Raw genomic sequence first — 26,708 nt, 5'->3', positions numbered from 1 at the left:
AAAACTGTGTATCCTTATCAACTACTGAAGCCGAATACATTGCTACTAGCCTAGCCTGTACACAAGTTATCTGGATGAAACAAACCTTAAAAGATTTTGGTTTAAATTTTGAAAATACAACTATTTTCTATGATAATACTAGTGCGATAAACTTATCTAAGAATCCTATTTTACACTCACGAACTAAGCACATTCAAATAAGACACCACTTCTTAAAAGAACAAGTCTTAAACAATATAATTAAACTGGAATTCATACCCACTAATCAACAGTTAGCAGACATTTTCACTAAACCATTGAAACATGAAGACTTTACACGAATTAGAAGAGAACTAGGAATATGCAAACTAAGTGACTTATAAATTAATCACACTTATTATAAGTTTTGTTAAAATCTTATTTTAAAAGTTTTTCTTCTTATAGATTTTTGTTAGTCAAACTAGATTTTCATATTCACGTACACTTTAAAACTCTTATAAGACACATTCTTTATGTCTTTCAACTTGTCATCTTTTCAAGTACGCATTCATTATGACTTCTTGTCCTATCTCCTTTTACTCATATCCATAAAAACTAATTATATTAAAAGCTATCACAACATTGTTCACATCACTCATCTCATAACTCCTTTATTATTTTTGTCCTTTTGTGAAAACTTCTCTTACGATAAATTGATTCACCTTCAACATGAAAACATATTAGTTTATGAGAACTCTTGCTTTTTCAAATTATTAGTTAAAATCGAATGTTTATTTTGATTCTTTTACCTCTCTCTAAAAGATCTAGTTGCTATGTTCTCACGTAAATTTTTACTATATCATTTAATATATTATAGATTACGTACACTCTATTATATCTCACATAAAATTTTACTATATCATCTGTTATATCATAGCCTAAAAAACTATCTATTATCATCTCTTCATGCTTTACATCTTTTACAAAAAGTATTTGTACTTCACCCATTAGTACGTTTTGTATCACCTTCTTTTTTATCTATCTATATATATATATATTATACGAAGCTCCTTTTCATCTGTGACCATCACTCTCTCATACATTTTATATCTCTCTCCATTCTTGTCAAACCGTGTTTGTGACTCCTTTACTAGTTTAAAACTTAACTTTATTCTCTATGAACTTCCTCAAATCGAGTTTCTTTAAAAATATGTTTATCAAATAAACAATAATTCATGTCAATCAAACTTTATGTCTTTTATCAATCATGATTTTTTATTACTTCTTATCCTACTCGAAAATCCATATATGTCATCTCACTTTTCTCTATGACTACTCTCACTCCTTCCACACATATCCATAAAAATATTTCTTATACAAGCAATTATTACTCTTCATTCGTAAATATCTTTTTGTCTCATCACTATTCATAGTCAAAGTGTGTCCCCTTCATCTTTACGTATACTCATAAAACAATACAAATGTGAAGACACATTAATCATGACACATTTTTTTAAGGCATTCTTTTCTTTCAAAAATGTCATATCTTTCAAACCACATATCCGTATCACCCTTCTTTATGTCTATTCATTCTTTTTCCACACATATCAAAATATATACTTATTAAATAACAAATTATTGCCTCTCACTCACTCATCCTTGTTTGTCTTATTCCAAAATCACTCTTCACGAATTTGGAATGCTTACACATCAAGTAATATCATGTAGAAAAAGTTGTTTGTTGTATTAGGCCATTATTTTCTTCACTCTCTTCAATATGTCACTCCATACTCCATTCATAACATTTTTCACTACTCGATACACTCTCCCATAATATATTTGTTCAAATCTATGTCCTTCTTAACTTACATACCAATATGATACACTATCTTCCACCATTGATTTGATTTGTCATTCACAAGCCCCTTAACTTACAACTCACGAATTTCCTTATTCAAACTACATCCAAAAATCATTCACTTCCATTGTCATTCAATTATTGTCACAATTATTTTTTCTCTTCTATTTAATCGACTGATTCATTCCTCACCACTACCACTCGTAGCTCACTATCTTCATACATACTTTCAAACTCCTTCTCTCTCAACTTCCTTTTGCAATGGCTTCCTCTTCAAACTCTGCAATCACTGCTGCAGATCTTAGGTATCCAGGTCTTTTTCATGACTACAACTTACTTTGTTCTCGACCCATTCATGAAGGAAAATTAGTTCACTATGAAGACTTCATGCTATTTGACCTAGACAGCTATCTCCCCGAACTCAAACATCTACTAGGATCTTCATCCCAAGCTGCCTACTATCCTGAACTAGTTCGACTATTCTATACAAACTTTTCTTCTGATCATGAACAAACTACAATCACCAGTAAAGTCCGAGGAAAGCTGATGTTTTTCGATACTTCCGACCTAGGTAGAATTCTAAACCTACCTTCCACCGCCACCGACCTCAACAACATAGTACCAATCGAACGATCGGTACTTCGAAAAAAATTTCTCTGCACCAACTGCTACCAACTTCCCTGGCACATGAGAAATCTCCAACCTCATGCTCAATTACTTGCCCAGATTCTTCTCCACAACATCTATCCCAAGCATCCCCGCAAGGGATTAGTTCCACAAAAAATCTCTCTCCTTATCTACGCAATTTTTTCTTCTACTCCGATAAACTGGTCCTCCATTCTTTTCGACCTTTTTATTCGTTATCAAAAATTCAAGCCTCTTCTTTTCGGGTGTTTTATAACTCCCATCCTAAAATACTTCAAAGTACCCCTTCACAATGAAGTTATCCTCCATCCCTCTCAGGTCCTCGATGCTACTACCTTCAATCTAAGGTCCCTGCACCTGCCCGGCTCTGATGAAGAAGATCCAACATCCACCTTCAATTACTTCACTGCTCTGATGAATGTCCAGCGTTCTCAGGATCGTATTCTTCGCCGTCAAGCCTCATTGCAGCAAACTCTACAGACCCTCCAGTCGGATCAAGTCAACCGAACACATCAACCTACTCCACCTTCGGGATAAACTTTTTTTTTACTGTAATATTTATTATTGGTCTGTAATAACTCTCTTACTCTGATCCCTTCCTTTTTGTCTATGACAAAGGGGGAGAAAATCTGTCTCCATTATTGGAGAAATACTATCTTTAAACATTTTTCAATATTTTATCATATTATTATTTCTATGCATAATGTCTTTTTGACAGGGGGAGCATATTTTGTCATCATTAAAAAGGGGGAGAATGTTGAGAAACTCTGTTTTGATGTCACATAATATGATACACTGTCGTATTTGATTTTATATGATATGATAATATGTCCTCTTGAAAAATGTTATACTATGACTGAATATGTTTTGCCATAAATCTAACGAGTATTTGATGCAAGGATATCTCACCCAAAAAGGATGGAGACTTCCTGTTCAAGTACAACTAGTGCAATCATACTCCTTGAAGAAAAAGCTTGATGAGCCATGCATTTCTAAAGATCAACTGAAGAGATCGGCTACCTCAAGATGAAGATTTTCTTCTTCTTTAGAGTCATATGTAACAGAACCTTCAGGAACATGCATATTGCATATTACATACTCATTCATAAAAACTATATCATAAAAGTATACGATAGTTTCAAAAAACTCCTTTTTGAAAACTAATAATTGTACCTTCTTACAACCCTTTATGAAAAAGGTATTTTGACATGATTTCAAAATGTAATAATTGTACCTTACATCATATACAAGACAACATGAAAAGAAATGTAGGAAAAAGACAAAACATGAAATCGGCTACATAAAGAAAAACAAATATAATATGTTTTTGAAAAGACTCTAGTTACCTTCTTTAAAGAAATGATTTCAAATATGGGTAAAAGACAAAACATGAAAATCGGCTACACAAAAAAAACAAATATAATAAAGTTTTTGAAATGACTCTAGTTACCTTTTTTACAAACCCATAGAATGTCGACTTACTTTAAGTCATCATTCTCTTTGTATAGCATTAAATATCTCCTGTAAGAAATCCTTGTTAAAATATCCTTCTCAAGAATGTCAACTTTCTTGTAGTCCTCATTTTCTCTGAAGACTTTGAAAAACACAACATAAAGAAAACACTTGACATGAATATGTACAAATAAATATCTCAAAGCACTCATTGTACTTACACTCATTTAAAGTAAAGAAGTACTTATGTACCTCAAATCATTAATTAGAATAAAGACAAAACCACAATCCAACGTTCAATGTACTATTGTAAGAAATAGACTTTTTACATAAAATATGTATTACCTAAAATATTACTACGACTAGTGTACCCTATATTTTACTTTTATGGAAAAAGACTTTTTTGAATTTCTCCAAAGATGTTTTTGAAATGACATATCATTTCACATCTCAAGAAGGCTACGATTTCAAAATGTAACGACTACTTTTTTAAAAGCTATATAAACACACTCAAATAAACTATTCAACATGGAATGGATATGTGAGCTTACAACGAGAAAAATTCCTATTCGATATTTGAAAAGAGAGCCTTGAAAAAGAAAGAGAAAAAGAAAGAGAAAAAGAAAAAGAAAAGAAAGAAAAGATAAAAAGTCAAGTCCAGCTCTTTGACAAAGAGTATCCTCTGAGTGACAAACAGAACATTCTGAGAATCCTTCATTCGTGCATTCATATCATTCTGAAGGTTCTATAGGAAGTATTGTAACTCTGTTATTCACTATTTTCCTTCTTTGTTGAAAGAAGTAGACCTTTGTGAAAGAGGGTGTTGCCCTTCTCTGTTGAGAGAAGAAGACCTCTGTGAAAGAGGGTGTTGTCCTTCTCTGTTGAGAGAAGAAGACCTCTGTGGAAGAGGGTGTGCCCCTTCTCTGTTGAGAGAAGAAGACCTCTGAGGAAGAGGGTGTTGTACTATTTATCCGGTGACTCAGATGTTATAGTGGAAAGCTCAAGTGGTTTGCTTTGGGACTGGATGTAGGTCTGGGTACTGACCGAACCAGTATAAATTCTGTGTTTTATGTGTTGTGCCTTATTGCCTGATTATTTTTTTTTATCGATCTGCAACGAATTTCACTATTCACCCCCCCTCTAGTGGAATTTCAAAAAGTTAATGTTTTTAGGGTTTGTTTATATTTAAAATCATGCGAGGATATTGCATATTCGATTTGGTTTTGATTTGAGTCTTTTTAAACCCTAAATCTAAAGTTTTACCAAAATATTTTCTGAAAACCCTAATTTCAAGGCTATGGTCTTGTTTTCAGGGGTATTTTTGTCAATTTCCCGTAAATTTTGAATTTCAAAGTCACTTATTTTTATTATTTCTTTAGTTTTATTTCATATTTCATTATGTTTATATCAGGAAAATCATGTAAAAAGGCTTATATCTAGATAAATCTGGTAATTTACAAATATTACTGGATAAATCTAAAAAAGCCAACATATATTCACTAACAAGTCTTCTAGTTTTACAGGGACATTCAAGGTTGTATTTTCCTTTACTTTGCTTTATTTAAATTCATATAGTGATGTAAATGTAATTAAATTTGGAATAAGAAATTCAATTCCTACTTAGATTTGGATTTACATTGCATATAATTTAAATTTTGATATATAAATGCTATGTTTGTCATTCATGTACATATTTCAATTTCACCATGGTTGACATGAATGGCATGTGCACAAGCTCTTAGGGAGTTGACAAACTTGGTGAAATTCGTATTCATGGCCATAGTCAGAATACAAATAAGACCCAGATTTGTGATCTTCGTATTAGTCACATTCAGCCTACACTCTTAGGCTAACTTTAAAATGCATTGCATTTCTCAAAAATAAAAAAAAAATCTCAATTCTTCAAAACCATGTCTTTTAAATCTATATTCATTCATTTCATTCAATTTGCAAATTTCAATTCCAATTCAGAGAAATTGATTTTCTCAAAATTTTCTAAGCCTTATTCAGAAATTGATTTTCTCAAAACTCTGAGCTTTCAAGTAGTATTTCAAATATTCCTCAAGTTCAAACCACGGTTTTCCAAGTCATAGTATCTTCAATTTCAAAGTTTGAATTCAGAGAAATCAAATTTTTCCCAAAGTTATTTGAAATTTCTCAGAAATCGATTTTCATAAAATACTTGTATTTTTTCAGAAATCGATTTTCTTTTCTTCAGAAGCTCTCTCCCAATCATGATTCACGGTTTTCGAAGTGTTATATTTTCCAAGTATTTCAAATATCTGAAGCAAACACCATGTTTTCAAATCTGCATTTTCGGAAATTCATAGCACATGCCTGATTCTTTGTGCATTTAAGAAATAGAACATGATTTAGATAAGTTGAGCAAAGCAAAGCACTAGATTGATCCTTGGTTCAATTACCCCTGGTAAAGGCGCGATGAACGGTTGAACCTCGTACCGACAGGTGAGTCCCATTCTTCGGAATTATCCCGCATTTTAAAAATGGAGGCGAGTTATTTTCAAAATCTTTTTCAAATGTCAGTTTGACTTGCAAAAGTAAAATTTCGCAATGATACAGTAGGAAACCATCATTATCTTATATGCACATATGGAGATGTTCTGCAAAGGCTAAGATGTATAACCCTCACATTAAAGCCTTTAATCCAAGAACAACCAGTGGATATTTCATTGGTTATCTAGAGAGATCAAAATGATATAGGTTTTATTGCTTATCCCATTCACCAAAGATTCTTGAAATGAATAAGATAAAATTTCTTGAAGATGGTTCAATAGGATTAAGTGCACTTCAAAACCTTGGTTTTGAGGAAGTACACAATTCAGATTCACCACCTGTTAAATAAAACACTGAAAGATACCACAATATTATTCCTAATGATGATGTGGTTGATCACCCGGTTGTTGATGCACAAATCCAATGTGAACCTATTGTGGACAATGCAGAAGAGCACAAATATAAGGAACATGTTCAATCTGACCTTGAAGAACAACCTGTTTGGAGATCCACATGAGTTAGAAAAATTGTTATATATTCTGATTATGTAGTGTACCTTCAGAAGCCTGATGATCTCATAGATATAGATGATGACCCATTGACTTTTATGGAAGTTGTTAAACGCAAACAATCTTCGCACTGGATAAAAGCCATAAAATAAGAGTTGAACTCTATAGCTAAGAATCAAGTGTGGGATCTTGTCAAGTCACCTAATGGAGTAAAACCCATAGGGTGTAAATGGGTCTTTAAGACCAAAAGGGACTTCAAAGGTGACATAGAAAGACATAAGGCAATATTGGTTGCTAAAGGTTTCACCTAGATGAAGGGCATTGACTATAATGAGACATTTTCTCCTGTCTCAACTAAGGATTCAATGAGGACAATTTTGGCCCTCGTAGCTCATTATGACTTAGAGCTACATCAGATGGATGTGAAAACAGTGTTCCTCAACGGGAATCTAAATGAAAAGGTATACATGGAACAACCTCCTGGCTTCTCTGAAGATGATTGTTTGGTTTGCAAGCTTAACAAATCAATATATGGACTTAAACAATCATCCCGACAGTGGTATATTAAATTTTTTCAAGTCATTGTGACTTTTGGGTTTACAGAAAACAATATTGATCAATGCATATACCTTAAGAAAAGTGGGAGTAAGTTCATTATATTGATGTTGTATGTGGATAATATTTTGCTGGCAACCAACGATATAAAGTTACTTTCAGAGATAAAACATTTTTTTGTATCACATTTTGATATAAAACATATGGGTGAGGTTGCTTATGTACTTAGCATTAAGATCCATCGAGACAGAGCAAAAGGTTTTCTAGGCCTCTCCCAAAGATCCTACATAAATAAAGTATTAAAGCGATATGGGATGAAGAATTGTTCTCCTGGTTCAACACCCATGTCAAAGTGTAACAAATTGAGCCTAAAGGATTGTCCACAAAACAAAATTGACAAAGAATAGATGAGTGCTTATCCATATGCATCAGTCGTTGGTAGCTTGCAATACGCGCAAACTTGTTCGCGTCTAGATATTTTCTTCGTAGTGGGGAATACTTGGTAGATTCCAGTCTAATTCAGGCATATCATATTGGAAGGCTGCTAAGAAAGTCTTGCGGTATTTGCAAGGGACAAAAGACTATATGTTGACGTATCATAAAGTTGATCACTTCGAGGTCGTTGGCTACTCAAATACAAACTTAGAAGGATGCTTTGATAGTAGAAAGTCTACTATTGGGTATGTCTTCTTACTTGTTGGGGGAGCGATCTCTTGGAGGAGTGGGAAGCAGTCGACCACTGCTGCTCACACAATGAAAGCAAAGTTTATAGCATTGTACGAGACTACTTCGCAGGCCATATGATTGAAGAACTTCATATCACAGTTAAAGGTGGTCGATTCCATAAAGAAGTCACTGAAGGTCTACTGTGATAATGAAGCTGCAGTGTCCTTTTCGAACAACAACAAAAGTACTACGTCATGCAAGCATATGGAATTAAAGTACTTTGTTGTTAAAGAAATGACAGAGAATCATCTAGTGCATATTGTTAATATTGGTACCAAAGAGATGATTGTTGATCCTCTTACTAAAGGGCTAGACCGAGATTATATTCTGAACATGTATTAAGGATGAACTTGTTAAACTCTTTTTGACATATGCATATAAATAAAGTGATCACATGCAGTTTATTGATTCTTATTACAGTTGTTGTTAATCTCATAAGGATTAGAGATTTAACTAAGGATCTGTAAAATAGATTTGCAAAGGCCAATCTATTCATCAAGTCATTCTTATAAAGTTTACTGGTTTATCGTTGGAACAAGTGGGAGAATGTTGGGATAAGCTACGCTATGTGGCAGTTACCCATTTTTGGTAACTTTCCTTTTTGGTGTTCCATCCGATAAGCATATAGGGAGGAAACAATTACGCTAATTGTTTCCTTGCTATAACTACAAAAGCGTATCTATGAGCTACCCTGGAAAAACAAAGAAAATCAAAAGAAAAACATAGAAGAAGGGTTAAGGCCAAAATTACATTTTTTGAGCATTTTTCATAAAGAGAGGGAAGAGGGATCCTGCTCACCGACTACTGAAGGAGCCTGCACTCATTGGAGGGTTGCAGTCTGACTGAGGAGCAAAGCTCATCCCGATCCAGCCACCAGCGCCTACCGCCAGCCACCGATTCAGGTTCATCGATGGCGACATTAGGTACACTTTCCCTTTCTCCGTTTTGTTGTGCACAGGTCCTTAGAGGATCCCCAACGGTGCGCCCATGATGAAATGAACGTTGCCTCATCCCTATTACAAAACATGGTGGAGGGTGGAACAACAAGTTCATGTGTAGGGATGGCAGTGGACCGGGGGAAAGCGGGGCCCCGCCCCATTTGGACGGGAGATGAAGGGTATGAAACGAGGATGGAGGTGGGGACGAAGGTTAAAATCCATCCTCGTTCGGGGATGGAGGCGGGGATGGACTTACACTTTCCCCCTCCCATCCCCTCCTCGCCTCATCCCCGCCCCATCCCGGTTAAAAAAATTACTAACTTACTAAGTTACTAACCCTAAATCATGTGCAGTAGCAACACGTTTGTCTGCCCTCAACCCTCTCTTTCTCTCCACCATAGGCGACCTTCATCGTCGAAGTCCGTCGAGGGACGGGGGATCAAAACATTACTCCATGTCGCCTGAAACCGGACCCAAAAGGATCAGACTCCAACCCATAGTCTCCCGTAATAAGGCCGGCCCGTAACACCCCCAACCCTAGGGATGGCAGTGGGGCAGGGGACAAGGTCTCCACCCCCGCCCCGCCTCAAGATTTTATCCTCCACCCCCGCCTCCATCTCCGGCGGGGATGGATTTTATCCTCCACCCCCACCTTCATCCCCGTTTCATGTCCTCCATCCTCGGTTCAAACAGGGATGAGGCGGGGCGGGGATAATGCTGGGAAAAGTGGTCGGGGCAGGGATCGTGGCGGGGAAAAGTGCACGTCCATCCCTGCCTCCACCCCCGGACGGGGATGGATTTTAACCTTCGTCCCCGCCTCCATCCCCGTTTCATACCCTTCATCTCCGGTCCAAACCGGGCGAGGCGGGGCGGGGCCCCGCTTTCCCCCGGTCCACTACCATCCCTACCCAGCCCAGAAGGGCGCGAAGATTTCCCTCCCTCCCTCTCTCACATTCCACGCTGTCTCCCTCAAAAAATTTTCACCAGATTCCCGCCATTCCCACCACCCTCCCTCCTCAAACCCACCCGCCCAAGAATGAATGAAGATGCCGCCGCCTTCAAACCCGCCCCCCCCAACCACACCCATGGACCTCTCCGACATCGCCTCCAGGCTCCGCCTCTCCGGGTCCAAGCCCCTCATCCGCAAGGCCGAGGAGCTCCGTCGCCTCGCTGACACCCAATTCGACTCCTCCATCATCGGCGTGGTCAGGCCCCCATCCCCATCCCTCACCTCTCTTCTTCTTCATCGATCTCTCTTCTCCTCCATGCTCTCACGCCCACAATTCTCGTTTCTTTATTTTTTCGTAATTGCAGGGGGAGATCTGTAAGGCCGTTATCTGCCTGCAGATCGCGGCTTCGAGGTATCGGCGATTCCTTCGCGAATCATGTCTCCGCTGTTGTCACATTTTCTTTCTTCCATGATAATTGGATTAATTAGTGGTTCTTGTTTTTGGATGAGTCAGACTCAAGGTTCCGTTCGATCGGCAGAGTGCGGTTAAATTGAGTGGGATGTCCGACAAGGCCTATACCAGATCCTTGAACGCAATGCAAAACGGTCTCGGTGTCAAGTAACCATTTAATCGATTGCTCTCCAGAACAAATGCGAAGTTTTTTTTCCCATTTCCCTTCTTTTATGACTTCTGGAAATTGAACTTTTTTTTTTAGTTTTTTGTTTTATGGTGGATACTTTGCGAATTTTAGGGCTCAATTGGATGTTCGGGAATTGGGGATCCAGTTTGGCTGTGTGAGGCTAATCCCTTTCGTGCAGAGAGGATTGAGTTTGTGAGTCTCTCTTTTTGTTCTTCTGATTTTTCTTTTCCATTTTAGATAATTTCTTATATCTTTTATTCTGTGTTAGTTTCTAATTTGATGTTGGCCCTCAGATACAAAGAACGGTTTCGTGCCGCATTGCCGGAAGATAGGCGAGTGACAGTTGATTTTGGCCGAACCGTGTTTACAGGGGTTGCATTCTATCTGTGCGCTAGAAGACACAAAGTATATATCAGTGATCATTTTCTTGATTCATATAGAACTGCTTCAATGGTGTTTATTTGGGAAGCTTCCTTTTCTTTATTCTTGCCTTAATGTAAATCCACGCTTTCTTTTTGTTGGGTGCAGCTTAAGGTGGACAAGCTGAAATTGATCGAGCTTTGCGGCACTTCTGAGTCAGAGTTTTCCAGTGTAATGCATCATGCTTTTCATTATTTGTTCCTTTAATGTGATGTTTATATGGGCTCAATGTCTTTCACATAGATCTTGCCTTATTGTTTCTTCCCTCAAAGGCTAGCTGATAAAATTTTGATAATAGCATCCAGTTGAGCACTCTTTTTTCTTTTTGTCTTTCTGTGTGATTGGCAATTATGATTGATAACTATGGCATTATCATTGAAAGAACAAGGTGTAATCACAAAACCTTGTATGCTGTCAGCCTTGCAAAAGTTACTATGCTGCACGAGCCATTCAACATTGCCATAGTTGGGGAATGAAACGAGAGATGCTCAACTTTGTTCTAATCCTGTTATGTGTGGATTAACTTGCCTACCATTTCTGCCCACAAATTCACATACAGAAGTGACAAAGCACATTCATTGGCTAGTGTATGTGGTTAATATGACATTTTGTTTGAAATGATTGTTCTGTGCATATTATCTGTTGAATCTGCTTTCATTTGCTCAATCCTCGTTCATTGCAAATACAGATTTCAACTTCAATGAATGACTTATGCTTTGATGTTTTTGGGACATCAAAGGAAAAGAAGGATCCTAAAGCTGTCAAAGGACGCCGAGGTATAATAATTTATTGACTACATGCTCCCTGCTTCTTCATAACCATCTTTTTTCCTTTGCTCTGCTTAATAATTTGAAATTGGTTGATCCTTTCTTGCTACAATTACATGTCCTCTGGCATTCAAGATTTTTTATGGTGTTTAATTAATGGCCAGAGCTATTAGATGCATTACCTAGTAAAAGAAAGCATGAGGATGGTGGTGAGATGTCTGATGCATCTAGTGAGTCGAATGATGAGGAAGATGCTTTGGAGGTACTTTTTCTCATCTCTTCCATTTGGCATGCAAGAACTACATTATGTTACATATTTTTGTTAGGATAGTTATGTGTGCATTGCAATTATGTGTACTTGAGAAGAATCCTGATTGCAGCAGAGAGTTGGGGATGATAGAACCCCTGTAGTTGATAGCGACCATGCTTCGTCTTCATTTTTTAGCATAAACGTGCCTCCATATTCTGCATCCATCATTTGATGGTTCTTCTTAGTAAGACCGTGCACTTGGTGGTGGGGACACTTTAAGAGAAGATCTCTCATCCTCTCCCAAGTCTCATGAAATTGTTCTTCATTGATTTGTGAAAAACTGATTATGACTTTACGAAATTGATTCGTCTTACCAATTGGGAAATACTTCTTTAGAAATTCTTTCTGCATCTGTTCCCAATTGGCAATCCGAACTGTATCTAAAGACTTTAGCCTGCTTGGTTTTGTCCTTGATGGAGAACGAAAACAATATTCACCTCAACGCATCATCTCTGAAATTATTGAACTGCACCGTAGAGCAGATCTCGAGAAACTCGTCGAGATGATGGTAAGGGTCTTCATTGATAAGGCCGTAGAAGGAATGTAACATCTTTATGACACTGATCTTAATCTCAAATTGATTCGCTTTTATATCAGGTCTCGCGATGTAGGAGGCGAGAGTATATTCATTGAGAATGAAATGCTCCCTCAGGGGACATGTGAGCTGTTTATCCTCAGCCATGGGGTCGGATCTGCGAGCTCTTCTAATGATGAATTCGGGGTCCTCTATAGGTAAAACAAGCTTGAGGTCAAGCGAGCATCACCCTTGCAGACGCCTTGGGTAGAGACTGGTATAGCAACCATCTTAAGGGTTGGTTTTCTACCTAACCTAGCGCCCAATCGTGATCAAACCACACCACGAAAGCAAGCAAAAATAAAATAAATAATTGAAAGAAGGAAATAAACAACCACAACTCAATGCAGGTATAAAGCACAAAAGCAAACTACATGTAAAGTCACATAAGGGGTATCTTAATAGGTGGGCCGTGCAAAACAAATAAACTTGCTCTATAGATTGCACTCAGCGTGGTTCTAACATTCTTAATGAATTAACAAAAGCAAACTAACGGTCCTAAATATCAACATGATATTAAACTAGTAATCCTAAATAAATGCAAAAGAGACAATAAAGTGGGTACTCAGTTTTTAAATCATCGTTCCTCGACAACGATGCCAAAAATTTGATGCAACTTTTTATGAAAGTATTTTTAAACGGTATTTTTTTTTTTGGTAAAAATCGTTAGTGCAAACTGTGCATCAAATTTCAAAATTCCGTCTCACAATAGTGGCGAAGTTTGAGTAAAAAATAAGGAACGTGTTTAACAACTTTTGTACCCCACACAAGTACAATCTTTATTGTCTTAAAATGAAAATAATTAAAATGAGTTACCTTTCTGCAGAGGGATAAAAAAATAAATAGGCCTTATTACAATCCAACTTAAAATAAATGGTCCTCTGGCCTTTAAAAAAAATAAAAATCAAAGAAAAGAAAAACGAAAGGTCTTCTTTGCTTGTGGTCGAGCCCCTTGTAAACACAATGCTCCAGTTGAACCAACAAGCTTATAAAAGCTACTAAGGGGCTCTTATGAGGGCTCTTATGAGTGCTCTTCACACACGAAGGCTTCCCCTGCAAAACACAAAACACAAAACACAAAACACAAAACACAAAACAACAAAACCAATGAAACAAAGGGAACTATTTCTAAAACTAATGTTAGTTATGACAAGAAAAGAAACAATAATCAAAACTAACTATTCTAACCAACTTACTAATTTGATCTAACTAACTAAAATTGTAACAAACTAATATTCTAACTACAAAACAAATCTTAATTGCTAAAAAAACTGATTTAACCAATTAACTACAGAAGACGTTGCATGATCTAATTAATTAACTGCATATAAAATCCGATCTAACTAACTAAACAAAGATATAAAGTAAACATAACTGCCTAACTAGGATATGTCAAACTCACTAAAGAAACATTAAATCAACTATGCTAACTAAATACATACAAAAATATGCAGATTTAGTCTAATGATACCTAAGCTAAAAAACAATCTAAACTAAACAGAATAGGCTGAAACACACCTGCTGCAGATAATAACTGATTAATCGTTGATCATGCTGGTGCGTGATCTGCGTTAGTCAGTGTGAATCAACATGATGCAGCATGAAGCTGCGTGTTTTGGCCTGGTCACACATGATCAGGCGTGAGCTAGCATGAACTGTTCACACTTGATTCTGCGCGAACTGCGTGAATCACGCAATTTGCTGGAGATCCAACGAAAAGAAAAATAATCTCAACTATTGTAACAGTGTTGTAACCAGTGTTATAAAAAATGTGCCTTTGGCGCAAAAGGCGCGCCTCGCCTTGAGGTGCGGCCCTTTGTGCCTCAAGGCGCAAGCCTGAGGCACAAAATTTTATTTATTTTTTAAGATTTCTAAGACATAATCAACAAGATTTTTGTAGGTTAATCTCATATATTTTCCAGTTATTTCGGTTATGTAATAAGTTTCTTAGTATATTTTAACTTTTGTTGGTTAATCTCATACTATGTCACAGGGATTCGGCTAGCAGGGTGCCGCACCCGCGTCGACGCGACTCGACGCGGGTGCGGCACCGGGTGCGTTGATCGCACCCATGATCATTTAGGTCCATTTTTTTTTTTTTGGATTTTTTTTTAAAATTTACCCAAATGGGCTACCGATTTTTTTTAAAAAAAAATTATGCTGACAGCTGCAGCAGCTGTTTGTCAGCAGCAGACAACAATTGTTCTATCAGCAGCTGACAACTGCGAAATTTGAAAAAACCCGCGTGTTCCCCCGACCCCCTTTATATATATATATTACATTTTTGCCCCTATTGCACCCCCGCACCCAGGTTTTTTGGAAGTGCCGAATCCCCGCACCCGCGCCCGCGCCCGCACCCGCACCCGTACCCATGTGACATATCTCATATATTTTCCAGTTATGTAATCAGTTTTTATATGTTACTTAAAGTAACATATAAAAGTAACTAACTTTTATATGTTAATCTCATATTTTTTAGAAGAATCTCATATATTTTAACTTTTGTAGGTTAATCTCATATATGTTCCAGTTATTTAAGTTATGTAATCAGTTTCCTAGTATATTTTAACTTTTGTTGGTTAATCTCATAAATTTCCTAGTTATCTAATCAGTTTTTATGTTACCTAAAGTAACATATAAAAGTAACTTTCTTTTATATGTTAATATCATATTTTTTAGAATAATCTCATATATTTTAACTTTTGTAGGTTAATCTCATATATTTTTCTGTTATGTAATCAGTTTCTTAGTATATTTTAACTTTTGTTGGTTAATCTCATATATTTTTCAGTTATGTAATCTGTGTTTAGTTATTTTTATATGTTAATCTCATATTTTTTAGTACTTATTTGAGATTTTCTATTTTTTATTGGTTGTTATTTCATCAATAAAGCATTTCTTTATTTATTTGTATTTTTAGATATTTTTTTTATATTTTTTTATGTTTTCAAATTTTTTTGAGGCTTACGCTTTATGCCTCGATGCTTATGCCTCACCTCGGTTTTTGGTGGAGCGCCTCGCTACACCTCAACTCTTTTTCAGAACACTGGTTTTAACGTTGTTTCCAGCAACCTGCAGAACGGATCGGATTCTTGAATATGGTCAAGTATGCTTTTTTAAAAAAAAATTAATGATTGGCGGGATTTGGAGATCATGCACACTAGGTTCTCTTACATATGTTGATCAGATTTGCTTCAGTGTCACTAGAACGAATGATAAGGGAAAAGACAGGGCTATAAAGTGAATCTACTGCACTCTAGTTCACGCACGCTGCACACTCATCCACCCTTCCAAACGGATCTGCGTGAACAAGTGAATCATGCAGGCCCGTTGGATAGTTTCACGCTATGCGTGTTTCAAAGATAAAATTTCATAAACTACACAAACGGCAATACCGATTACTAACTAAAGATTACAACATTCTAAATTCTATTCTATGCTATATGCGATGTGAACTATATTCTTATGCACACAACAAAACAAAATAAATCTAAACTACGTGCAAAACAAAGAAACGAGGGAGAGGAAGCAACTCACAGCCGCTTCCGATGGAGGGGTTGAAAAGAAGAAGCGCTCACTCCCGTGGTTGGATGCGCACTCCGATGACAAGGTAAGAAGCAACGACGAAACAAAAGAGAAAAGGAACGAAGAGGTGAGGGAGAGAAGAGGTTGGCGTTTTTCTCAATGGGAGGATGACAACCCCTTCTCCATAATGCTATTTATAAAACAAAATTAGGTTAAACTAATTATTTTCTAAACACTAACTATTTTTATAAAATTTCTAAAACTACCTTTTCTAACAAAATATTTTCAAAAAAGGTTATTAAAAGAAATAAAAAAAATTCAAAAACACTCAAGTAAACTTATTTTGTGCAATTTTTCATCTTTTTGAAAATAAACCAATGCCTTGAAAAACGTTGATAAATATGGGTATTTAATCCATTTTTGCATCGAATCATGCATAAAACCGTGAATTTAATATGCATAAATTATGCATGATCACGGATCAACCCCCAAATCACTCTCACAAGTCCTAAGGTGCGTGGATACCTCTCTAATGGCCTCTACACAAATGAGAGAGTTAGCCCTCAAGAGGTATTTAAAACCCAAAAACGAAAAAATTATTTTTCGGCCTTTTTTAAGTGCGCTGAACATATGGTATGACATGTGTCTGAAATGTACGATACATACTGATGTAACTTTTCTTGAAAGTATTTTAGAAAGGATTTTTTATTAAAAATTGTTAGTGCCAACCATGCATCAAATATTAAATTAACCGGTTCACACTAGTCGTGAAATCCGGGTCGAACTCAGGGAACAAGTTTATAACTTTTGTACTCCAGACAAGAATGAGCTTTATTGCCTTAGACAAAATGTAAATAAAATGAACTATCCTATTACAGAGGTTCAAGTAGAAATAAAAATTATTACAACCCCAATAAATTAAATAGCCAACGGCTCAAAAAAATAAAAATAAAGAAAAACCAAAAATCTGCAAGGCTCTTTTCGCTCGCGATCTAACTTCCTTGGTCCGCATGTGCATGACCCTCGCTGTTGCGTTCTAATCAACAAGCTTGCACCCACCTGCAAAACACAACACAACAAGACAAACAAACTCACTAGACTCTCTAATCTAGCCAATGTTAGTTGTAGAAAATAAAGAAAATCTAAGAATCAAAATTTAAATATATTTAAATCTAGCAAAAGCAAAAAAATCTAAAAATAAATTCACTAACCTAAAATCTGTCACTAATATAAAGGAGTACTAACCAAACTGCAGCACACAACCTACCTTAACCGAGCCTTGTTTGAAACCAATCAGCCCAACAGTCCATATGCGGGCTGATTTAACATGCCTGCTAACCGAATAGGCAAATCTGATCAAAACAGATCAGTATGATGTCACGTAGGTTCGGCCTGTCAAATCAGCGATCTGATTGTCAAATTTAGGCTGGCCGATCAGATCCGACTTGAAAAAAACTACTTTTGCAGTTCTGAGTTGAGAAACTTGCTACCTATGTGTGAATTGGATCTTAATATAAGCAAGTAAAAGAAATATTTTCACATGCACAGATACACATGCCTTATTTGGTTAAATGAAAATTGGCAGACCTGCTGGCCGAATAGGCTGATCTGCGCTGGACTAACCTGATCGTAGATCTACTCGGTTTTACATTAAAAAGATTGCAGACTAAGTCTGCTCTGTTGCTGGGTGCAGATTAGGCTTGTTCTGCTTGTAACACACAGGTCAGTTAGCAGGCTGGCTAAAAAAATGTCGCAACTCAGGCTGAACTGATATGGTCCGATTGAATAAGCCAATCAGATCGGGTTGGGCAATGATAGCGGATCAGATCTGTCGCTGATGGCAGATCTGATAAAATAATCAGACTTAGCCGGCCTGATCTGGTGTGGGCAAAACTGCCGGCCAGATCAGGGCTGGCTCAGTCCCGGATTGAGCCTGATACAGTTCGGCAAATCAGATTGAGCGAAAAAAATGTTTTGTAGATCAGTTTGCGTTGGCAGACTGATCAACGTGCCTGCTGATCGAGTAGGCTGCGTTCGGCAAGTACAAGGTTGATCTGATCCGATCTGATCAGCAGATCAGATCGGCAAAAGAATCAGAAATAAATATATATATTTTAAATATTCTCTAGTAAAATTAAAAACTAACTATATGCTGCGATGAATCCAATGGAGCACTACTTGTGTGCAGAAAACTAATGTAAATACAATATCAGACTAAGATGCAATGTCTAAAAAGACTATATGAATTTAGAAGTTCTAGAAATCCTATTCTACGAGCAGAAATATAAAGAGTAGAGAGAGAAGAGACGTACTTGGGGTTGTCTCCGACGGAGTGGGGAGAGCAGAGCTGTCTTCTACGATGATCACACTGTGAAGAATCCTTGCAAACAATCAAGTTTTCAAATAACTTGATACTTCAAATACTCAAGACACAAAATAAATGCACAGTGTTTATAAGCTTTACACCACAAAAAAAGTGTAATAAACGCACAATGTTTATAAGCTTTACACTACAATGAAGTGCAATAAATGCACAGTGTTTATAAGCTTAAGTAGACAACTCCTTACTGTAATACCTTATTTCAATGGGCTCACATAACCCTTATTTATAAGCACACTTAAAGAGTTGTTGGGCTATTCCCAACTACTCTTATTAGACGTTGGGAATCAGCCCAACGTCTATCTTTTTTAAACTGTGTACAGTATAGAGTCAGCCACTGACTGTGTACAAAAATATTACATAAAAGAACAAAAATAAAAAATGAAAAAAATTACAAAAATACAAAAAAATAAAAATGAGGAATTACAATCATATTAAAAAATATGAATATGCGTAAAAAATAGAAATGACTAAAATACCCCTACAACTAATACATTGTCTTATGAATTACAATTTAACACCCCCCTCAAACTTAGGGCAAGATGACCGAAAGTTTGCCGAGAAAATTAAACTACGAAGCACACAAGGCTTTGGTGAAGAAATCTGACAACTGATATTCTGAAGTTACATATGAAAGATCTATAACTCCTTTCAGATACGCTTCCCGAACATAGTGACAGTCCATCTCAATGTGTTTAGTCCGCTCATGAAAAGTATGATTTTTGACAATGTATATTGCACTCTTGTTATCATAGCATAGCTTGATTAACCCTTCTATTGAGATCCCCATGTCTTCTAATAGCTGATGAATCTATACAATTTCTATGATAATAGTTGTCATGGCACGATATTCAGCTTCTGTTTAGGATAGACACTTTTTGCTGCTTCTTACATCTCCATTAAATCAGCGAGTCTCCTAAAAACACACAAAAACCAGTGGTGGAGTGACAGCTATTTGGGTCACATCCTCAGTCGGAGTCGGTATAAGCAATTAATTTTAATTTAGAAGAAGAGGATAAGAATACTCCTTTGTTTAGTATGCCCTTTATGTATCTCACAATCCGCAAGATGACACTCATGTGAACTGATATTGGTGCATGTTGGAACTTACTTGCAGTATGAACTGCATGAGAGATATTTGGTCTAGTAATACTCAGATACATCAAAGCTCCCACAAGTTGTCTACAGGGGGTGGGATCAGAGAGATGAATACCATAATCAATCTTTATTTTGGCTCCTACTATAGCAGGAGTTTCATAAACCTTATCATTTCTTCATAGTCAATCCCGTATTCGTGACTATATCCCTTTGCAACTAATTGAGCCTTATATCTCTCAAGAGATCCATCGCTCTTAGTTATTTATCTTAAATACTCATCTACACCCTATTGCTTTCTTACCCTTAGGAAGATCTTGGAACTCCCAAGTCTTTGCCTTGTTGAGAGCTGAAAGCTCACATTCCATTGCTTTCAGCCATTCATCATTCTTTTTGGCTTCTTCGAAGTTTCTGGGTTCTATATAGGAATGAATGACGCTAAGGCATGCTCTATGTTTAGGAGTAAATAAATCATATGAAATAAACCTAGAAGGCATCTTTCTACTTCTCAGTTCTTCGTAGGTTTTCATCATTCGTTGAAATGGACCCACTAGGTTCACTTAATTTTTCAATTGCACTCTTAAAACTGTTTCTATCTCTATAGGTATATGTTATAGGATCTCTCAATGCTCCTTCATTTCTATGTTAAGAGATATGTGGATGGGAAGAACCATCTTCTTTATCATTGACATCATTATGAATGAAATCATCATTATTATCATCATCACGTGCTAACATTTTAAATAAAAAAGAGTAATCCATGTTTTCTTCAAAGGGTTCACTCCTTTCAAAACCATTAACATTTTCCAGAAAACTCACATTTCTGGAAACATATAGCTTTTCATTCTTAATATCATAACAACGAAACCCTTTTTGGGTTTCAGAATATCCAAGAAAAGCGCAAGCAATGGCTTTTGGTGAAAGCTTGTCGTTCTTGTCTGTAAGAACGAAACATTTACAACCGAAAATTCTCAACCGACTATAATCGGGTTCTTTGGTATACAATTTTTCAAAAGGCAAGATATTGTTCAAGTTTTTAGAAGGTAGCCGATTTATTAGATAGACATATGCTAAAGTCGCTTCAGCCTAAAAACCTTTGGGATGTTTTGAGAAACAAGTAATGTTCGAGTTGTCTCTATTATATGTCTATGCTTTCTTTCGACTAATCCATTTTGTTGAGGGGTTTTCGGACAAGATCTTTGGTGAAGAATACCATGACTTTCAAGTTAATTTTTGAATTCACTTGAAAGATATTCTTCATCAGATTCAGTTCTAAAAATTTTTAGATTCTCATTAAATTGATTTTTAATCATCATATGATAGGTTTTAAAAATCGAGAAAACTTCATATTTGTGTTTAAGAAAATAAATCCAACAATATCTTGTGTAGTCATCAACAAAAATGACACAATATGCAAAGCCTCATTTTGATAGGACGGGTGCCGGTCCCCGTACATCCGAATGGATAATTTCAAAAGGTCTTGTTGTAAACATAGAACTTTGACAAAAATGCAATTTTTTCATTTTTCCCAAGAATACAGTCGTTACAAGTGAGATCACTTTTACATGAGAATTTTTTGCAATATTTGGATGTCCAAGTCTCTTGTGCCACACATTAATATCCTTTTGTTGGACAACGTTACAAAAGGGGTTCTTTGGAATTTGAAGGGAATTGACATATTATAGATCACCCTTCTTAGAGCCTTCCCCAATCAATCTCCCGGACCGACGATCCTATATCCAACATTTGTTAGATGAAAACTTTATATCACACCCATGATCCGAGAGTTGAGAAACAGAAAACAAATTTAAGTTTAATTTGGGTATAAATCTAATTTTTGGAATAAAGAACCCTTGCTTTTCAAAATTTCCTATTCCTTTTACTTCAAGAGATGTTCCATCTGCGGTTGAAACAAAAGATGGAGATGAACTTTTTGAGTATTCGGAAAAAGAACTAAAACTTGGGGTCATGTGAAAAGAAGCATTCGAATCTCAAAACCAAGAGGTCTTATCGGGAGGAGAAGTTGTTGACATGATGGCTTCGGAAATAGCTCCTTTTAGAAGAGGTTGAAGTGCATCCACGATTTGTTGCAATGAGAGAGCTCTATTTGAAGATGACGAGCACTCTTCCTTTTGAGGTTGGGATGTAGTAGCCATTGCAAGTAACTTTTTCCACTTTGGGCAAATAGGCTTGATATGCCCCGTTTCCTTAAAAAATGGCATAAAAGCTTGCTATAATCCTTCTTCTCTCCTTGTCCACTTGAGTTTTGATTCTTGAAGTGAGGAGGCTTGTAGGTTCTTAAGTTGCTCTCCGGTCTTGAGACGACATTAACTCTTTTTTTTCTTCATTATTGGAAGGTGTAGCTAGAACACTTGGGTTGTTCTTGCTTATACCCATACGAGCCTCTTCCCCATTTAGTTTAGTAATTACATCTTCAAGAGAGGGGGAAGTGAATGTGGATAAAAGAGAAGACCCTAAGCCCATTCAAAAAATAAAAAAAATCTATCTTTTTCCAATTGTTTATGACGAAGCTCTATGACTTCTCTACTCCACTTGGGTTTGAGCATAGCAAGCTCATCCCAAATAGAAGAGAGTTTGGCAAAATACCCGTTATAGTCATCTCTCCTTGATGAAGAGTTAGCGCCCTCTTTTGGAGGTAATATTTATGGGACAAGTCCTTGGAGGTGTACATCTTCTCAAGGTACTCCCACGCTTGAGAAGCTTTCTTAAACTTGATAATATTGGCGATAATTCTTGTTTCTACGGATGAGAAAATCCATGAGAAGATTTTAAAATTCCTCATCTCTCATTCTTCATGCTTTTGGGTGTAGTCTTCAAGAGCTTTGGCTCTTTCTTCGCCTTTAAGGATTTTTATTTTTCCTTTCTTCATCAAGGTTATCCTTGGCTCCGGTTCAGGAATCGATCCTTGGACATAGCCCCAAAGCCCTTTCCCTTTAATATGAGCCTCCATGTTTCTGGCCCAAACTTGATACTTGGACCCATTGAGTTTGAAGTCGAGAGAAAAATGAGTTTTTTTCACCCATTAGACAGGAGAGATGATGAAAAAGAATACGTACCACGAAGGATTTTTAGACCTTTCTTGATAGAAGAGTTCTAAAATATTGGATGAACAAGATGATCCACTCCAATCACCAAAAAACCGAAGGCACACTTTTCGAGGCACAAACAATTGAGAATCTACATGATATTTCTTTCTCCAACCTTGCTCTGATACGATGTGAAGAATCCTTGCAAACAATCAAGTTTTCAAATAACTTGATAATTCAATTACTCAAGACACAAAATAAATCCTTTATAAGCTTTACACTTTGTGCAATAAATGCACAATGTTTATAAGCTTTACACTACAAAAGAAGTGCAATAAATACACAGTGTTTATAAGCTTAAGGAGACAACTCGTGGAATACCTTATTTCAATTGGCTCACATAACCCTTATTTATAAGCACACTTAAAAGAGTCGTTGGGCTATTTCCAACGTCTCTTATTAGAGACGTTGGGAATCAGCCCAATGTCTATCTTTTTTAAACTGTGGCTGACTGTTGTACACTGCCACTGACTGTGTACAGAAATATTACATAAAAGAAAAAAAAATAAGAAATGAAAAAAATTACAAAAATGAGAAAAAATAAAAAGGAGGAATTACAATCATGTTAAAAAACATGAATATGCGTAAAATGTAGAAATGACTAAAATACCCCTACAACTAATACATTGTCTTATGAATTATAATTTAACACACACGTCACGCAACACCTCCAAGAAAAAAAAGAAGCCGGCGAGGAAAAAGGAAGAGAGGAAGAAGAAAAGGGGGAAAGAAAGAAGAGTGAGAGAGAGAGGGGCGTGAATTCCAAGAGGGAAAAACGCCAAGGTTAGGCTAGGTTAAATGGGTGTTTAAGAAATTTTTGTGAACAAGTTACATGATTTTCAAAAATTTCTCAAAACCACCTTTTTCAAAAACTGTTTTCTAAAAAATTGTTAATAAAAAACTGATTTTTTCAAAAACACTCAAGTGGATCAAAACTTGTTTAATTTTTTTTGTAATTGATATCAAACTCTTCTATGCAGGATCGTGCACAAATATCAATTAAACATGGGTTGTTAATGCTCATTTCATACAAAATCATGCGTACAAAATGTATATATTATGCATAAAATTGTGCATGATCACATACGATACATGCTCGTATCACGATACTAGTGCGTATCATATCATTTTCCTTCATAGTTACGATATGTATCGTACCGTATCATACAATACGGTATGATACAGACAACCTTGTTACAACTCTAGTAAAAATGCTGCAACCTGGAATGCTCTCAGTAGAATATATTTTCAAGTTTGGTTGCCCTGAGCAGAGTACAATGGCTTAATGATGTGAGAAAAAATGTGATTGACCATTTAGCTGATTCCAGGAGTTGCAATCACTGAATATAAATACTGGGAATTCATGATGGAAGTTTTACTTTGATTCTGTTCCTAGCTCAGAGGATGCATTTTATTGCAAGAGATAATTTTAGGAAGCTGTATAATCTTTCACGTTATATGGGTTTTGCCAAAATTAGTCCTTCAAAGGATCAAAGCTTATGCATTGGTTTGGAAAAATTTGCTGCTTCTAGTAGAGTACTCAAAATGCCTGACACGAAGAAAACTAGTGTAGACTATATTTGCGTACTTGGGCTTATCATTTAGTTTTTTTTTTCTGTTTTAATGAATTGGTTTATGCCCACATTGCACTAGTAACAGTAATGAACTTAAGAGACCTGATTCATTTTACGTATGGATTGCTGAAGGGTGTGAAAGTTTGTTTGCCATCATTTTAAGAAGCCAACAGTTATTTTGGCACTTCAGAAGCATCCAAAGCAGTGGATATGGTAAATCTGACATATCTAAAGAGTCAATATTAGAAATTGGCAGCCAAAAAGACTTAGCATCTTCGTCATCAAGGTCAAATGAGATAACTGGATTCCAACCTGGGCTCCAATCCCATGGGGTTATTACCCAGCTTGGCTGTCGAATAAAAAAAAAGGAAAAAGAGAGCAACTCTGTCATTGTTCTGTATTGCATGATCTAGCATCCCGTTTAATGCATTTCGAAAAGATTGTCATTGAACATTTGAAGCCAAGTTTTTATTAGCTAACAAGAAAACATGGTCAGTCTTTTCTTTATTGTTAATTATTTAGAAGATACTGCTTTTGTCTGATGGCTGCCTAGCATTCCCAGTTGGCTTTTTTTTATGGTCTTGGTATCACAGTAATGGGAAGTACATTGCAGCTGCCTACGTATAAAAAACACAAATGTATGCAGAAGCGTGCTTATGAAGAATGGAAGACATCAGTCTTAGCATCTAACAACCAAAGCAAGGCTGCTGGTACTCTCTCTCTCTCTGGCTTAGGTGTGTGTGTGTGTCTATACTAGTAAGATTAAAGCTTGAATTGAATCTCCAGAGCCAGACAAGAAGAAACAAACACAACTGAACTTTGCGAGGAAGGTTCAGACGACAGTTAAGATGGAAGCTGTGTAGCATCTCTACGTTGTGCTATTCATTTTTCACCAAAAAAATGACAAGATTTAGTATAGAATCCATATTTCATATGCTTCTGGTAAATGGAGAATCACTTATTTTCTTGTAGATCATTTGTTCGGAGCCAGATAGTTGTTCTAGAATGGAGAAATATGTAAAGTCTCCTTGTAACTTTGGAATGTTCTTTGAGCCTTACCTCTGAACTATGATTTCCTTTTCAAGAAGTTTAAAGGATGCCACTGCTTAGTGAAATTGCTCATTATTCTTGTAGATAATGGACAGTTAAGGATTTTTTTTTGACAGTAAATCTTGTTCCTGTTCTTCAATGTGGTTTTTATACCAGAGATTCACTCAGAGGACAAGGGAAGTTGCAACGAGGACCATAGTACGACTCAAATATTTTCTGACGTAATTGGAGCTGTTAGTCAAGAAGTTAGTTTCAGAAGTGTCGATGGACTTTGTAATATTCGATATAGGGTCCAAGGCTAGTGACAGGTCGTACATGGACACCTACTTGGCAGTGTCCTATTGGTTGTTTTGTGCCATTGATTTGATCATAAGGGGACCACAAACTATTCACCCATTTAAAGCTGGAGTTGTCATTTACTCGTGGTAGGCTTGTGCTGCATTTGAGAACCCACTTGACATTACCCTGTTGCTAGGGCTGGTAAATAAGCCAAACGATCTGAGCAGGAGCCTTACGGGCTCAGCTCCTCCACAAGCTAGGACTGTTCGTGCTTGGCTCATCTGGCTTGTGTGAGCTGAGACAAGCTTACACAGTGAAAACAATGGGGTTTGAACTAGTTAACTTCCCAAGGGAGAGCTGCACACTCTAACCAACTACATCTTTTTGTGATGAATATCACATGTAAAACCTATATATCGCATCTTCACAGCCCTACCTGAGCCGATCTAAGCCAAGCACCCTCCTTTCGTTGCCGACTTGTTTAATCTAAACGAGCTGCTTGTGGCTAATCTTGCTGAGTCCATTTAATGAGCATGAATGAGCTGAGATGAGCCACGAACTGCTCAGTTTATTTACCAGGCCTACCTGTTGCTCGCCTTGGCAATGTAGTGATACATTGCCTCTTCTGTACTTTTTTGAGGTGTGGTCCTGACTTTGAATCCGTTGCTATAAACTGCAGTTTTACCATTGTGGACAAGATTTGAAAGAACGGCAGGCTGCAAATGGCATTTTATTAGCATCTGGTGTAGTAGTTTAGGGAGGATACCTAAATAAAAAACAACCATAAAAAAGTTTCCTTGCTTCCTCCGGACGGTTGATGGCCTGTCTTTTTGGTAAATGATGGAAAAGTTTTGAATGTAGATGTCGAATCTTGTTTTTTTT

The 26,708-nt window shown here is 36.6% G+C and overlaps 1 protein-coding gene across 1 annotated transcript; it reads left to right on the top strand.

The window, feature by feature from the left end:
• Positions 1-10,240: 10,240 nt before the first annotated feature.
• ORC6 (origin recognition complex protein 6) lies at positions 10,241-25,572 on the top strand. Its single transcript, XM_090013645.1, has 10 exons — positions 10,241-10,360; positions 10,470-10,516; positions 10,619-10,723; positions 10,857-10,937; positions 11,039-11,150; positions 11,274-11,336; positions 11,854-11,941; positions 12,097-12,166; positions 25,101-25,231; positions 25,290-25,572. Exons 1-10 carry the CDS (start codon positions 10,241-10,243, stop codon positions 25,358-25,360), a joined length of 888 nt encoding a protein of 295 aa, XP_089869771.1. The 3' UTR covers positions 25,361-25,572.
• Positions 25,573-26,708: the final 1,136 nt, after the last annotated feature.

The sequence above is a fragment of the Nuphar pumila genome, chromosome 1 (assembly GCF_984573655.1).
Source record: "Nuphar pumila chromosome 1, dmNupPumi1.hap1.1, whole genome shotgun sequence".
In the NCBI taxonomy this organism is placed as follows: domain Eukaryota; kingdom Viridiplantae; phylum Streptophyta; class Magnoliopsida; order Nymphaeales; family Nymphaeaceae; genus Nuphar; species Nuphar pumila.
Note: the sequence above shows the minus strand (reverse complement) of the source record. Positions and strands in the feature narration are given on the sequence as shown.